The 15655-nt window shown below is 42.2% G+C and overlaps 1 protein-coding gene across 2 annotated transcripts in view; it reads left to right on the top strand.

Moving 5' to 3' along the window:
• EFTUD2 (elongation factor Tu GTP binding domain containing 2) overlaps positions 1–15392 on the top strand; it is a 346977-nt gene extending 331585 nt beyond the window's left edge. For both annotated transcript variants that reach the window (XM_069237938.1, XM_069237936.1), the window contains exons 21-28: positions 4618–4704; positions 4877–5003; positions 5207–5294; positions 5653–5771; positions 6627–6721; positions 12083–12236; positions 12782–12889; positions 14646–15392. In XM_069237938.1, the coding sequence (XP_069094039.1) occupies positions 4618–4704; positions 4877–5003; positions 5207–5294; positions 5653–5771; positions 6627–6721; positions 12083–12236; positions 12782–12889; positions 14646–14741 (874 nt within the window). In that variant the 3' untranslated portion in view covers positions 14742–15392. The remainder of the gene's footprint in view (positions 1–4617; positions 4705–4876; positions 5004–5206; positions 5295–5652; positions 5772–6626; positions 6722–12082; positions 12237–12781; positions 12890–14645) is intronic.
• Positions 15393–15655: the final 263 nt, after the last annotated feature.

The following is a 15655-nucleotide window of genomic DNA, read 5'->3' as shown; positions in this document are numbered from 1 at the left end:
GCCCCATAGGTGGCCACAGAAATACACTTTGCTTTATATAATGTAATTAAATCCATTATCGGTTTTGGGTTTAATTTTCAGGCAAACCTAAAAATTGCATCAGACACATTTACCATTTTGAGCTCTTGTTCAGTCAATAACTTGTCCCAATTAAGCTTGCATCCATTAGGATCCCTAGGGTAATGAAAATTTGAGACTTTAACAATTGGAATATCGTCCATTTTAAATCCATGTGATTGAGTGTTCCTAGTGCCACAGGGCATGATGAAGGATTTAGCGTGATTAACCTTCAAACCGAAATTAATCCTAAAGGCATCTAGTAGAGATTGCAACTCATTGGCAGTACGGGACAACAGTACAGCATCGTCCGGGTATAGTAATATTGGCACTAGCCTATCACCTAGTTTAGGTAGGTCCTTACCATTTGACGGTAAAAACCCCTCCAGGGTATTAATGTCAAAAGGAAATGAAAAAGGGGCCAAAATGTACCCCTGCCTTACTCCCTAGTAATCTTAAAAGTAGAAGTACACTCCCCAGAAGGACTCACTGTATCAAACCTGTGCCAAGGTGTCCCAATGTAAGTATTTTAATAATGCCTCTCTCAACCCTAGCATCAGTCATCAGAGTCCTGCCCCTGTCAACGAGGTCAAAGGCACTAGACAAATCCATAAAGACCAGGTGCAGAGCACTGCCCCTGGCCCTTATGTACTTCCCCATAATCAAGAGCAGGTTGAGTGACTGCTCGACTGCGCCCCCCCCCCCCCCCCCCCCCCCCCCCCCGAAAAACACCATAGAGCACCTCCGACAGGAAGCTCCTGTCCTCCGCACAATCTTCCAGCTTCTGTAGAACCACCATACCTAGAATCTTAACAGAGAAATCCAGCAGGGAGATTAAGCAGTAAGTTGAAGGGTTTCCCCTGTCGCCCTTCTTAAAGATGGGGACAACAGTGGAGCATCTCCATGAAGTAGGTATAACCGCCTGGGGAATGGCCCGAAATAAATTACCAACAAGGGTGCCCAGAATGAAACACTGCATTTAAAGACATCAGTAGGCACCCCAACCAGGCCTGGTGCCTTCCCAGAGGTGCTATTTAAGATGGCAACAGTTACGTCAGAAACATCAGTTGAGAGCATGGTGAAGACACAGTTCGTCCTTCGGGAGGCAGGAGAATTTACACCACAAGGAGAATTAACTGGGAGACTAGGCACGAGGGAACCAAAGATTGTTTAAAAATGGAGTAACCACCCTTCTCGAGAGACGTAACAGGATATTTTCGAGTTTCCATCTGATGAAAAATAGGGCTGATTTGCCACTTCCCAAAATCCCCTTGAATCCCTGGATGCAAAAGCAAGCTCCAGATCTTCCCATGCCATCTCTCCGATTTCCTTTTTTCTTGACTCAAGGGTCAACTATAAGCCGGTTTTGCATGCCTAATGTCTTGCAAATTCCTAGGGACAGAATGGAGCACCCGCTTCAAATTCCTTAGTGCAACAGAACTGGCCTGGTTAAACCATCAGTGAGGGGTCACTTCAGTGGTGTTAATTTTGGTATTCAAGGATTGTGTAGAGTAACACAGAATTCATTAAAACTTACCAATGTGGAGTGTGAATCAACTACCTCAGAAAGACAACACATCAAATGCTTTATTTTACTACTGATCACATCTGACAAAAGTTTGTCCTGATTTAATATTCCTCCACTTCAACCATAACCCTTTATTATGACCAAACTGTACGGTATCCGAAGAAACAGTGGAAGGTGAGTTTTCATGGGGGTCTGGATGCGATATGCAGATAGTAACAGGATTATGGTCACTGAGAATAGTAGATAAAATTACTGAATTCAGCATTAAAGGTGCTAGATGAGGAAAACAAAAAATAAAAATCAGTCATTGACCCACCACCCCACCCTGTAAAAGTTCCACTGCTCGGTCGTTAACAAAATCTGAATAAAATAACACATTATATTTAACAATATTTTGATTTAACACATCTCTATAGGGGTTATGTTTAAAGTGTCAAAGATCTTCATCTTGCCAACCCATTATTATTATAGCATCTCCAGGAAGGTTTTTTTTTTTTAGTGATATTAAAGTCGCCAAGCCATATTTTGTATACCCTATCGGTGGTGTCGTCTAAGAAGTAAGATTTGAAGCTCTCCATAATCAAAAGCAAATCAATAGGATAATTAGTGAGGAAATCAAAATAGTAATTTATCCAAAAAAAAGAATTAAACCATCTGAAAGGGTAAATAACAAAATTTGATACCAAGGGTATGACTGTAATACTCTAATTTTAAGATTCTTAACATGCACTGAGACAAGCACCCCTATCCCTCTTTTGGAGCCACCTGATGAGGATGGTAAAACTGGAACATTGAATGCATTTTGCGCCCAAGTCTCTTGACGGCATACCACATTGAAGTTACTTATAGTGTCAAACCAGTCCTTGTTAAGTTTCCTCTCGATACCGGCAACATTCCAAGAAAGAATACGAATCCCCATGGGGCAGTTGCAATGTTGGTCAGACCAGTCTCTAAAATAGGAGAGACTAACAGGGATACACTCCACCGGGGAAGTACAAATGTCCCTTGTACATGTCCCTTGTAACAGGTACAATAGGCTTTGAGGTGAGTCAGTCATTTTCAGTGAGGTCAGACAATGGAGTAGAACAGTTGGTGACCACAAATGGGGTTTTAAAGGTGTGATAGGGTGAAGAGTTTGAAGAGTTCTGCCTAAGCAAGCTACTGGGTTGTCTTCCTAGGGGAGGTGGATGGTAGAAATACCCCAGAGGGACTGCAAAAATCACAGCTTGGGCTGCAATTAAATAGTCCAAATGATGGAGTTGAGATTAAACAAGCCATGGGACTTCTGACATTCACAACTAGACAATCACCTTGCACTAGTTCAGGGGCTGATCCTACCCTCCTTATCACGAGGATCTCGTCAAATATATTGCTTCTGATACCAGAGTTACAGCAAACCAGTGTGCAGCCCTTCGTTTTAAAGAGAGCCAATCATCTGTGGGATTGGCCTCCTCTGAAGGCCCCCCAGCAAGAACAGTGACATATGGCGTACATTCTGGGGGCAAGTGCTGCCGAACAGGGCAGGATGGCAGTGACGGTGTGGGGCTTTAAGTAGTGTCCTTATGGGTCCAGGGAGTACCAACTTCTTCATCCGTCCCAGGCACGGATTGTGACGACAGCTCACTCGATTTCAGGCCAAAGGAGTGTGTTCCCCAAGATGCCATTGATTTAACCGATGCCTTAGCAGTAGGTATCTGTGGCTGAAAAACCTGAGGCTGAAGAACCTGTGCAGGCTGTTGGCAATAGAGATGTTGATTGATCCGACAAGCCACATGTAACCAAAGGGGACTGCTTCATAGGATTCGTCAAGGAGGCAACGCTACTCTGTGATACTGATATTGCAAGAGGGCTCGCCGGGGCAGTCATTAGGTTCTGGATTTCTTCAATACGTGTTTCAGCTAGTTCTAATTCTCTAGTACTAGCTCCCATGGCAGTTTTTAAATAAGAGGTGCTAAGCGGTGACACTGCCGGGTTTGGACTTCGGGTGTGAGGTTTTCTTCTTCCCCATAATGTGATCATGGAGTTATCAAGAGCAGCAGTATGTCAAAAGACCTACCGAAGGTCAAACGCTTGTAAAGGTAAGGCAGGATTAACTTAAACAGCATCAACATCATCAGCCGGGCAATATTTGCTTACCTCCTCCCCACGGCTTATGAGTGTTAGCGATGGCACTCATCGATGGCAAAAACAATCTGACATGCAGTTGGTACTATGCACAGTGCAGTGCGACAGAAGGAGTCCGTGTTATCTCTTGTGATTCCACAGACTCATTCGAACAAAATTACTTCTAAAGCCCAACACTAGATGACAGGAGTATGCTGGAATGTGAGTCAGTAGCATCACAAGCTACAAACAGACGCTTTCAAAGCCAGAAGCATTTTCCATTAACTACCTGGCCAGCAATATCCACCGATACAGTAGATCACTGGTAGGATTTATATCTTTGCACTAGACTCTGGAGTGAGTAAATGTGCTTTACGTAAGACGGTCCCCCACTTATAACGTGTCTTAAAGGATTATGTGAATTAGCTCTAACCTTCCTTCACTGGCTCACATGTTATACCAGGATCACCCTTTAAAGCAGATGCATGTGTATGTATGCCTAATTGAACCACAACCATATTACCTTCAGCCTTAAATGATCGGTATACACCTTTTTACCTCTAGGCTAATAAGGTTTTGAAACACCGCACCTTTTCTAATGTTACATGTGTGGATGTCACGTCCTTTCTCTGTACCATTTTTAAAGGAACCTGGGGATGGATGAGAACTTGTTTCCTCAATAAGAGTGAGAAGCCTTCCTTCCGTCTTTCACAGTTCGTAGCCCCATGACATTTGGCCTAAGTGTTGTTTACCTCAACAATGCCCGTTATGTTTTCCCTTCTTTAATCCAGACTCTTCTGCTAGCTCGATGAGAATGAGCACTTGTCATACTTTGTCTGACCAGTGTGCCTGTTCAGATGTCTATTTTATACAGTTTGAATTCTATGTGATATCTCTTAAGAGTCTACTTTGTGTCTTTTGATATCCAGAAACAAGATAACCATGATTGCAGAGCCACTGGAAAAGGGGCTGGCTGAGGACATTGAGAACGAAGTGGTGCAGATTACTTGGAACAGGTATGTCTGATATGGAGGACCAGCATGATGGGAAAGTGTTGCCGTTGTGAGGCTAGTGTCATGGTTCTTTGCAGGAGTTACTATTAGTTAGTATGACGTTGAAAGTGAAACAAAAAAGCTGTGAGGGTACAAATGGTGATCATGTTTAATTATTATCTTTATATCTCCTTAGAAAGAAGTTGGGTGAGTTCTTCCAAACAAAGTATGACTGGGATTTGCTGGCTGCCCGATCTATCTGGGCCTTTGGACCTGATGCCACTGGGCCCAACATTTTGGTAGATGACACATTGCCATCTGAGGTAAAGACAGCTCTTTTTTCTGTTTCTCAGTATCCCTCCATAAGAATTTATTTTTACATGTCTTCTGATTTTAGCTGGATCTCATTCATAAAGTTTATCTTTTGCTTCTTGCTGTCTGATGTTCTCTAACTATGCTGGCAGTTTTCTGTAGTCTGTGATTCCAGTGCTATCTTGATTTACTCCCATTATCTGTGCTTGTGCAGGTGGACAAGGCATTGCTGGGTTCAGTAAAAGACAGCATTGTTCAAGGCTTCCAATGGGGAACCAGAGAAGGCCCCCTGTGTGACGAGTGTAAGTAAAGTGCCCGGCTATTTAAACCTAGAGACTGCCAGTTACAACCAAAGTGAATTCTCAAATTCAAGATCTTTGAAAGTAACACACTTATAACATCTACTGACATCCTAACAATGCAGATCACCCACTTTTTTTGGCTTAACTGATGCAAAGGATAATGACAGAATACCGTGCTAATTATTGAAGCAGATAATCAACTGTACTATATACTGACACAGTTTGTTTAAACTTACATTCCAGTGACTCGTTGAGCAATCTCTCTGTTTTAAAGTAGTTGTTGGAGGTACCTTTCATGTGTGTGCTGTATGTGGAGATTCACCTTTCAGCTCTTAAAGGATCCTCTGTTCCTCCTCAGTGATTCGTAATGTGAAGTTTAAGATCCTTGATGCGGTCATTGCCCAGGAGCCCCTGCACCGAGGAGGAGGGCAGATCATTCCTACGGCCCGGAGAGTCGTCTACTCTGCCTTCCTCATGGTAAGGACTGATCATACCTTTTGTAAATCCTTCATTTCAAAGACCGTCTCTGTGATCATTGTAGCTTTGCCATCGGACCTCCACTCTACATGCTGGTTTTGGCAGCGCTCATGCATCTCCTGTGCGCTCCGACTTATAGTTGATGAACACAGCAACGCGGCTGGAATTGACACAATCCCCGTTTAGGGTTTCCAGTATTTTTATGCCTCCCAGAAGTAGTTATATTTCCATGGTTGAGCTCAAAATCTATGGCGAGACAGAAATACAATGAAACATTAGACAACAGAATAAATTACTATTTTAACTCCAGTCCCCCAAGTATTTGTGGTAAAGTGTATTATTGCATCTTTGTGACATTGTCCAAGCAGGGAGAGGTCAAATATGTGAGTGCATTATTTAAAAAGAAAAAAGAAAAAATGGCTTCAAAGTAAGGAACTCTGGTGCAGCCAGACTTTCTTCAGCGTTATCTAAAGACAAATGACCTGTTCTGCCTCAGGGGTTATTCATAATAAGGAATTGGCAAAAGTAATATGTGACACAGTAACGCGATGTAGCTGTAGGACCCTCTTTTTTGATGCTCCTGAATGTCTCACATTTCCTTCCACAAAGGCTCGTTATAATTTCTTCCCATGTGCTCCTTGCACCTTTATAAATACTTTGCTTTGTAGCAGTTGAAGGGACAGGTAATCTGAACTGGTTTGAGGGAATTGGTGAACCCTGTGCAGCTTAGTTTTTGTACTTGATTCTTTGTGAACAGGGCCCCATTTCTGAGGCAAATGCAATGCAGACAGCATAGATGTGGTTGGATTGTCTTCTTGTTGCAGCATGTGTTATGTGTGTTTTTCTATGTTGTAGGCCACCCCACGTCTGATGGAGCCATACTACTTTGTGGAGGTGCAGGCACCTGCTGATTGTGTATCTGCTGTTTACACTGTTCTAGCCAGACGCAGGTATGGTTCGGTTACCGCTTGTGCTGTTAATGGCATTTTTTATTTCTATGAGCAACTGTTCACTTCCTCATCTTTCGAGCTTTGCTCTTCTAGTATCTTTTGCTCACTGGGTCCTATCTCCTTTTCTCAAAGTCTCATCCTTGCTTTGTTCTCTCTGCCTCTCCTTTCCACCTCCATACTTCTTTCTGCCTCCTTTTATCACTAAATATGTCTAACATGGACGCTAAAGCTTCAGACTCTAGGCCTTATGTTTCAGATTATTGGGAGATTAATCAACATGATGGTTCACTTGCAATTTGTAAACTAATTTTAACTTTCAAAAACTGAAACAGCCTTTCAAGCATCTGAGCACTGTAGGTTAAGAGAATATTATGATGCTGTAGCACCTCAGTATCTCCTCCCCTGTTGATACGGTGGATAACCTCACTCCCAGTGCTTACAGGTGATTTCAGAAGTTGTAAGTAACAGCCAAGATTAACTTTCTTCTTTCCTTACAAACCTGAAATTGATAGTGCAGGTGAAATTATACTCCTCTCAACTAATGGCGCTCATCTGTTGAGGGGGGGTCACTGTCCCGTGTCACTCTATATTTTTTATGTATGTAAGTGAACCTCCATAGAAAAGGAGAAATCCCATAATGATGCACTCCACTCCCATAGAGGAGCAAAGCCTGCTATCTTTAAAGAACTCTGCCATGTAGGCAGAGATTTCTGTTCCTTAAGTAGAGCCCCACGAACAGGGTTTGCTGAAGGGACTGACGCTTTATTGTGCAGGCAGCATGTTCAGTGCTCCAGCACTGTAAAGTGCTTTGTTTTTCAAGAGGGAGTTAGTGGCCCTGGTGCACTGGAAGTTTTTTTCCCAGGGCATGACGGTCATTAACCAGATCTTCTTTAGAGGTCCCAAACATAAAAAAAACAGTGGCATCTGATGTTCATTGAGCGACAAGCCAGTGTCAGTCTGGCCAACAGTGTAGGCTCCACCATTGGAAACAGGGCAGTTCCTCTGACTCTGAACAGAGCGGGGGGACCATCAAGTTTGGAGGACATAGTACTCTGCCACTTTTGGTGGCGTGCCCAGCCTCCCAAACTCTAAGTAGGGCACTTAGTTAAGTGCTTACAACATGGTGAGCTAGGATGTAAGAGGACTTGGCCAAGCTGCATGCAGAGAAGACTGAGGTCATCGTATTCGGGGCATTACATCACCTGGCCCTAACTGACTATCTCGTTTCCATTCCCTTCTTTCACTAATCAGTTACCCTCACACACACAGATAAAAACCTGAAGCTAATTTTCGAGGAAAATCTATCATTGAGACCGCAGCAAAGACCATGTTCCATTTTTCTCAACCAAAAACAAAACTGATAACTGTAGTACTGTTAGACCTAATGTTGTGTTTAATTGCTTCTATTGTGAATTCCTGACAGATAGACAAACATTTGGAACTGCTCCTAGTCACGAGTAAAAATAAATCTGAACTGTGTAGACGCCTAAACATTTTTCCTGTTTTAACTTTCCTATGCATTTGTGGACTAGGTTCCTGGCATTTGGAAAATCTGCCCTTATTAACTGGTTTAAAATTGCGTTCCGCAGATTACCTGTATTCCTGTATTCGATGGCTACCTGCCTTGTTTGGAGGATAGCCCTTGGCACAGTTTGAACCTTGCTAAAAGTTCACCTTTTCTTAATTGTTTCAGAAATTTCAGTCTCAGATATGATGCACCATACGTGTTTTTTTCACTTCAAGTATTTGAGCAGTTACGGTCCTCAGTCGGAGATTTGGTCCTGGATTGGACAGATGAGGAATCATAGCAGCCCTGCTGAGTTGCACGTCCAAGATAGCTCACAAAGTGAACTGAAAAATATATCACGGACTTTTACATCCGCCAAAACTCAGCTAGAACCATGTTCCAAACGATTAATTCCTTAACCAATCTCAACAGTACTAATCTGTTGATGATCCGTCCTTCTGTAATAAATAGTAAGAATTATCAGGAAAAAAATATCTAAAGTCTACAATGAATTTGCGTTAAATGAGGATTCTAGCCAAACTTCAATTGAAGTTTTTTCGGTGCCTCAAGTACTAAATACACTAACAAATGTTCCCCTCTTACTTCAGAACAGGTTAGCAGGCTAGACTTGATCAAATCCGAATCACCATCTGATCCATGCCCCCAGCAACACTGCAGATATCTTCAAAGACTTTAGTGCCTCACCTTACCAATATCTTTAATGAGCTGTTCAGGGTGGATATTTCCCGAAAAATCCTGAAAAAAAACATCTAGTCTACCTCTTTAAAAAAAAGAAATCTACTCTTCCTTGAAACCAACTGCTGTCGCTCAATATCTTGCTTCCCGTTTCTAGCCAAAGTGGTAGAAAAAGAAATAAACAAGGAACTCATCTCCTTCTTAGAAATGAATCTCCTTGTAGACCAGTGGTTCCTAACCTTTTGACTCTTGAGGACTCCCACTGTATTATTATTAGAAGCCGGGGACCCCTAAGCAATTTGTTGTGTACTTGTTTGTGTATTTTTGCATATTACTGTTTTTTTAAAAATGTAAATCACACAAACAGATACTCGAATTACTAAAGATGTAATTATTTTATATTGGAAAAATATGCAAAAATCAAAACAATTGAATGGGAAGGTTGGCGCTGCATGTCAGCAATTAACTTTTCAATGTTTGGTTTTATTTAGAAAAGCTGAATCCTCAGGTCAGATTCTACATTTCCTAAGCAATGTTTGTTTTTATTTTTTAGGTACATAAGATCTGAGAACGCTTTTTCACATAAATATGTGGTGGGGAAACGAAGTAAAACCATAAGGGCCTCTGATTTCTCCATAGCCTCTCTGTCACATATAGTCACATATAATTTATTGGTTCTGTAGCACCTCTCATACCACTGTGGGGTGTCGGAGCACTTTACAGGTGACTACAAGTTATAGGATTCACATGTCATCCACACTGGTAGACATTTTCTAAGAGTGCTGGTCTGGAGAAGCACAAACTCGGCATTCAAAACATAATACAGTAGTTAGTGTCGACTTTTATAATGAGACTGTATTTCTACGCAAGCAGACCTTTTTTTGCAGCTTAAGGAAATTGATAGGTTGGGGAAAAAACATAACTTTCTAATTTGAGCCATGCATTTTGCATGCAGCTCTTAGATGGTTGTTCTTAGCTCACTGTGCTAGATTACGATTGTAACTTTTGAACTGCAGAGTAAGAATCTCTGTGACAAAAGCAGTAACCCACTGTGCTATACACAAAAAATACAAATACTGTTCTTTGCATGATACGGGCTCTTTGCAGCAGGTATATTAACCATCTGCTCTACCTTAGAGGAGTCAAAACTGCCACTAGACAAATCTCTGTCCAGCAGGTAAATATTTCACCAGAGTTATCTTGATTTTATTTTTGCCAGAAAGCTGCTGGATGTACAAGGAACTTTTCACTGCTTTTAAAACTGCTAAACAAAGGAAATAATAAATATGAAAACACAAACTCGTTTCTGTCAGAGGCCCCAGCTGGAGAAGTGCCTTCATCCTGGCCCAGGCCTGTGGACCCCCTTGAATGTCTCACGGACCCCTGGGGGTCTGCTTACCACAGGCTGGGAAACACTGTTCTAGACCATATTGAAGCTGGTTTCGGAAGCAGGTATAGTATGGAAACAGCCCTAATTGTTACAACAGAAGAAATTAGAGCCAGCATTGGTCAGGAAGGAAAGCAGCCCTGATCCTCTTTGACTTGTCGGCGGCTTCCAATACGGTCAACCACAAGGTCCTAGTAAACCACCAAAACAGCATAGGAATAAAAGATATTGCATTGGCTACACTCAAATTGTTCCTTTCAGGCAGAGATCAATTTGTATCCCTCAATGGATTTGTCTCTGCCCCTTCTCCTTGCCTTGTGGTGTCCCCTGGGAATCATAACTAAGCCCCACTCTTTTTAATATATATGTTACACCCCTTGCAAGCTTGAACAGGTCCTTCGGCTTCTCTTTGGGGTCATATGCCGTTGACACACATCATTATATCAATATCAATTTTCAGTGACTTTCATGAATCAGCTGTCCAGAGTCCACGATTGTATGGTAGAAGTGGGGAGATGGATGAACTAAAACTGCCTAAAATTAAATTTGGTCAAGACCAACGTTCTCGTTCTCCTTTTTGGCAATGACCATCCTTCTGGTCCCCCACCTGGTGGCCACTGAATCTGGGGACCGTTCTCACCCTTGTCAAGAAGGTCAGAAACCTGGGCGTCTTAATTTGACTACCAACTGACGTTCGGAGCACAGATGAATGTGCTCACCTCATCCTCCTTCAGCACCATAAGGATAGCTAAAAATGCAGCTACTAGAGATTCCAAAATTCTAATCAGCCTCCCAACACCTACATTAATTTCATTCAATGTCCACCAGAAAACTAATTACCTTCAAAGCCCTCTGTATCACCCATAAGGCACCACACAGCTCAAGTCCAGAATATTTCAGAAAGAACCTTCATCGGCACACCGCCAGAACTCTTCATTCTGCCTCACCTACAAATCTCTGGATTTCCGTTTTTAAACAGGCCAACTGGGGAGGCAGGAGTTTCATTGCTGGTACCTCTAAGTTTTGGAACAGCCTCCCACTTTCTTTAAAATCACAGACCTCCCTACTAAAGACCTGGCTCTTTATAGCCTGTTCTCAGAATGTTTTGGTTAATTCGTGGTCTGTCTTATAGTACTGTAAGCCCATGACTCCTCAGCAGCAAGACGCCTCATGGCATCTGTGCGCTCTCAAAAAATTAACATTACATAATTTATAGAAACAAAGGGGCAACATCATACTTTTCACATGCACCAGTCATACAGTGGGACATCTTTGGACTGCCTCCAGACTTGCCAGCAGGCAGTGCATGATAGCTGGGAAAGGAGCACTTATTTTGATGCAGTAAAATGCAGTTCTGCGTGAGAGACCATATGTTCTGGGATTCCAAAAAAAATGAAGGATTTGCGATTTCAGTGCTGGATAGTTGAAATCGTACACACAGCAAAGAACTGTAGCCAGTTCAAGGTGTTGGAAAACAAACTGTGAAGAGTATATTTAAAATGTATATTTTAAAACTGTTAGAGATTAGATGAAACTTCAAAGGCGGCATATTGAATTACACATAACAGATTACACTTTCTTTATAACCATGACTCAGTTTAGCCGTTGATATGGTTTCAGGGAACGTGTATCTTATTGACTTCTTGTTTTCACTCTCCTTCTCTCATGCTGAATCCGCCTTTTCAGTTTTAATTTCCTTATTTCTTTCAAGAGTGCCTGAATCTGCACTTATTGCTCGAGACATTTGTAATTGTTTTTGTTACTTCTTCAGGGGTCATGTAACTCAGGATGCACCAATACCAGGCTCTCCTCTTTATACTATTAAAGCCTTCATCCCAGCCATTGACTCTTTTGGATTTGAAACTGACCTGAGGACACATACTCAGGGACAGGCGTTCTCATTGTCAGTCTTCCACCACTGGCAGGTAAGTCTGAAGGTTTACTTAGTCCTACTGTCTAGTTTGTTTGTCCTGTAATGGAGACATAAGTGAGTGGTTTTCCACTAATGTATATGGCATCTCATACAGTCTTTGGCAACTTTAGTGTCCATTTGTGCGAATTGGTTGCATAGTTGTATGTGTGGCACCACCTTCTGTACCTGAGCTAGTGACTCCAGTCTCATTACGTATATTGGTAACCCCGCCCTCTGGTTCTATAACCACAACCCTGGCCTATCCATGTGCAAGCAGGTTGATAGTCTTTATTGAGGTCAATGCACCCCCTCTGTACTTCTGTAGTTGAACTAGCTGTACTTGGTGTTAGTGTGTGTTTAATTCCAGCTTCTATAGAAGATCTTTGCCTTTGCTGTGCATTTGTGCTAATGACAACACGTATAACAGTTTGTACTGATGGCTGCAGCATTAGTCTTTCCCCTCAACCCCATTGTTCCTGCTTCAGCTGACCCTATGTGTTTCCTGTATACCTGCGCCACTGACCAGTACTCCAACCTCTTTTATCCTTTGATTTTTAGATTGTGCCTGGTGACCCCTTGGATAAGAGCATCATAATCCGCCCCCTGGAGCCTCAGCCTGCACCCCATTTGGCCAGAGAGTTCATGATCAAAACAAGACGTAGGAAGGTAATAAACACTGGCACAATTTCATCTGCTCTCGATTTCCTTAAATTTCAAATGAATGGCATTAACAATTTTTTATATTAAACTTAGTGAGTGCTTTTATTTTGAAACTTTTTGTCTTTAGTGTTAATTTTTAGACACAAATATCACATAATTGGTTTCTGTGATCATAGTGCTGCTCTTGACCCTTTTTAGGCCTGGGTTTTTACTGTGCAGTGGACCTACTACTTTAAGGATACATAATGGTCTTTGGGTTCACCGCATTCAACCGTTTTCTTTCTTCGACCATCGCCTTTCAGTCATTGGCTTGAAACTTTTGTCAATCAGGTCTTGGCTCAGCCCAGGGAAGAGTTCATCTTTCACCTAGTGCAATTGCCTGTTTGGGTGTGTATGTCCACCTCAGTGCTTGCAGTGAGCTACCCGACGGACTAGGCCACAATTAATAGTCCCCTTTGTTTGCTCCGTTCCATGCATCTTGCTCTCATGTTTGAATGCTGCATGCCTTAGCATTTTCAACCTAGACCTTTTGGCTTTAAGATGCTGGTTTAAGTCTCATCTAAAGATGGTTTTAGATTTGCACCAGCCTCATGTTTTCTTTAAAAAAAACAAAAAACGATCATTATGTATACATGACCTATTGGGTAAGCCTCCTTCATCTGTTATGTCCAAGTTGCTTTCACATTTTGCATCTGCTAACCTCAGCATGGGAAATGAGTCAGCGCACCTTAGCCATTGCTTTTCACCTTGAGTGACAGAATTTTACTTGTGCTCATCCACCTCAGGGACAGGGCTCTTGGACCAATCTATGAATTTGTTTGCTTTTATTTATATATTTAATTTGTGATTAGTCATTCTTTTCTTTTTGGGGTCGAGCCTGCGTTGCATGCGCTTGAGCATGCGTATTGCAGCGAGACGCTTTAGGGTTTAGAAGAGGGCTCGGAGCCCTGTCGACGTCACGTCAGTGTTTTTCATTGGTTCGTGGGCTTGCCTAATAAAATCTGCTTGTTTTCATTAGTCAAAGGCATGCATACGTCATGTCTTTTCTCGCTGGCTAGCCCTCCTCGAGCTCATCGACCAAGTACAGAAAACATGCGAGGCTCGCTGTTTTCTGTCCGGCTCGTGGACTTTTTCTCTAATTTACTAGCATGATTTCACTTGGCAGAAGTCGAGCGCTTTTCATAGTTAATTGCACTTTTTCGGGTTACGTACATAAATGCACTTTTTCAGGTTACGTACATAAATGCACTTTTGCCGATAGGTGAATAGTCGGGTTAGGAGTTTACAACACTATCAGCTCTAACATGAGCAAACGCGAGACCCGTTGCATTGCAAATGCTTGTTTTATTTGCGCTAACGTACACCACATTTAGACACTGATATTTTTACTCCTAATACTTTTAAATTTTTTATGAATATTGTGTACATTTGCAAAATAAATGAATAAATAGAAACACTAAGCTTGCCAAGCCTTGTAAGCTTTCTTTTCTTATTGGGGAAAGCTGCCTCAGTGCCCTGTTCACAGTAGCAAATAGGGCATTGGAGCAGTGTCATTTGCCATGGTCCTTCTTGGAACACATAATTTGGTTGCCCAAAGAAATGCCCCTTTTGGAGAAATGTCTCCCCAAAGTGGCACGACTGCTTTCAACAGACTTTTCCACTCTGTGTAAGGAAATTAAGAGTTTGCCCATCAGGCAGGTGCTTTTTGACAATCTGAAAAGTTTAACTCATATTGACTGTTTGTTTGTTCCTTGTTCCATAGGGTCTGAGTGAAGATGTCAGTATCAGCAAGTTTTTCGACGACCCTATGTTGTTGGAGTTGGCCAAACAGGACGTGGTCTTAAATTACCCGATGTGAAGGAGTGGACTTCAGGATACATTTGGACATTGGTGCTCCACCTTTCATATTTGCTTGAGTGCAGTGGATGGACAGCCATTCGATGTTGTGCTTCTCTGCCAGCAACCATCACAGATGATGACAACCCAGACATTGCATTCGGTTGGGGCTTACTAATTGTACAGCACCCTATTAACTTCCCAGAAGGTCACTGGACAACATTCCCAAATTGTGAAGCCATCTACATCTATTCCTTCTTTTTTGCTTTGAACTAGCCCAGTCAGCCCCGGTTTTGTAAGGGCACGGAGTCCTCCAGCAGCTTGTGGAATATCTGCAGTGTTCCATCTTTTAAGGATCCAAAGATCGTGTGGACAAATGGAGTTGAAAGACTTTCTGGTATAAGTCTCCAGACTCTGTAACCTGCATCTGAAAATACCATGCACCTCATACACTAACTAAAAGAAATTCCCAGAGTGAGTTGCTTGTATGGTGACTGGAAAGGCGGGAAGGTGTATGCGATTAAACAAAGACCTCTAAAACTGTTTTCTCTTTACAAATACCCTCTTCAAACACTGTTGTAGGTCTGTCAGTGTATTGAGGAATCCATTTTTATCCGTTCGCCAGTCTACCTGTTTTTGGTGACAATAAAAACTGGATTTAGTTTTTCAGAAAGTGCTTGGAAGTGTATTAGCCTGCCAGTGTTCCAGGGCTTCATTCTTCTTTGTTATCTGTGGTTGGTCTGTTCTTGAATTTAGTGTCATAAATAAGGCTGTATGTAGTACTGTCCAAGTAATGTAAGCTGTTTGTCATGACTTAAGTGCTGCCAGCATAGTGTATGTTTTGGGGGCGGGTGGGATTGTCTCTTTTCTAATACAGCGCAGAGAGCTGCAAATCAGGACTGAGTTGTAGACCAAGAAGAAGATTTTATGACTGAG

This window comes from Pleurodeles waltl, chromosome 6, assembly GCF_031143425.1.
Source record: "Pleurodeles waltl isolate 20211129_DDA chromosome 6, aPleWal1.hap1.20221129, whole genome shotgun sequence".
Taxonomy (NCBI): domain Eukaryota; kingdom Metazoa; phylum Chordata; class Amphibia; order Caudata; family Salamandridae; genus Pleurodeles; species Pleurodeles waltl.
Note: the sequence above shows the minus strand (reverse complement) of the source record. Positions and strands in the feature narration are given on the sequence as shown.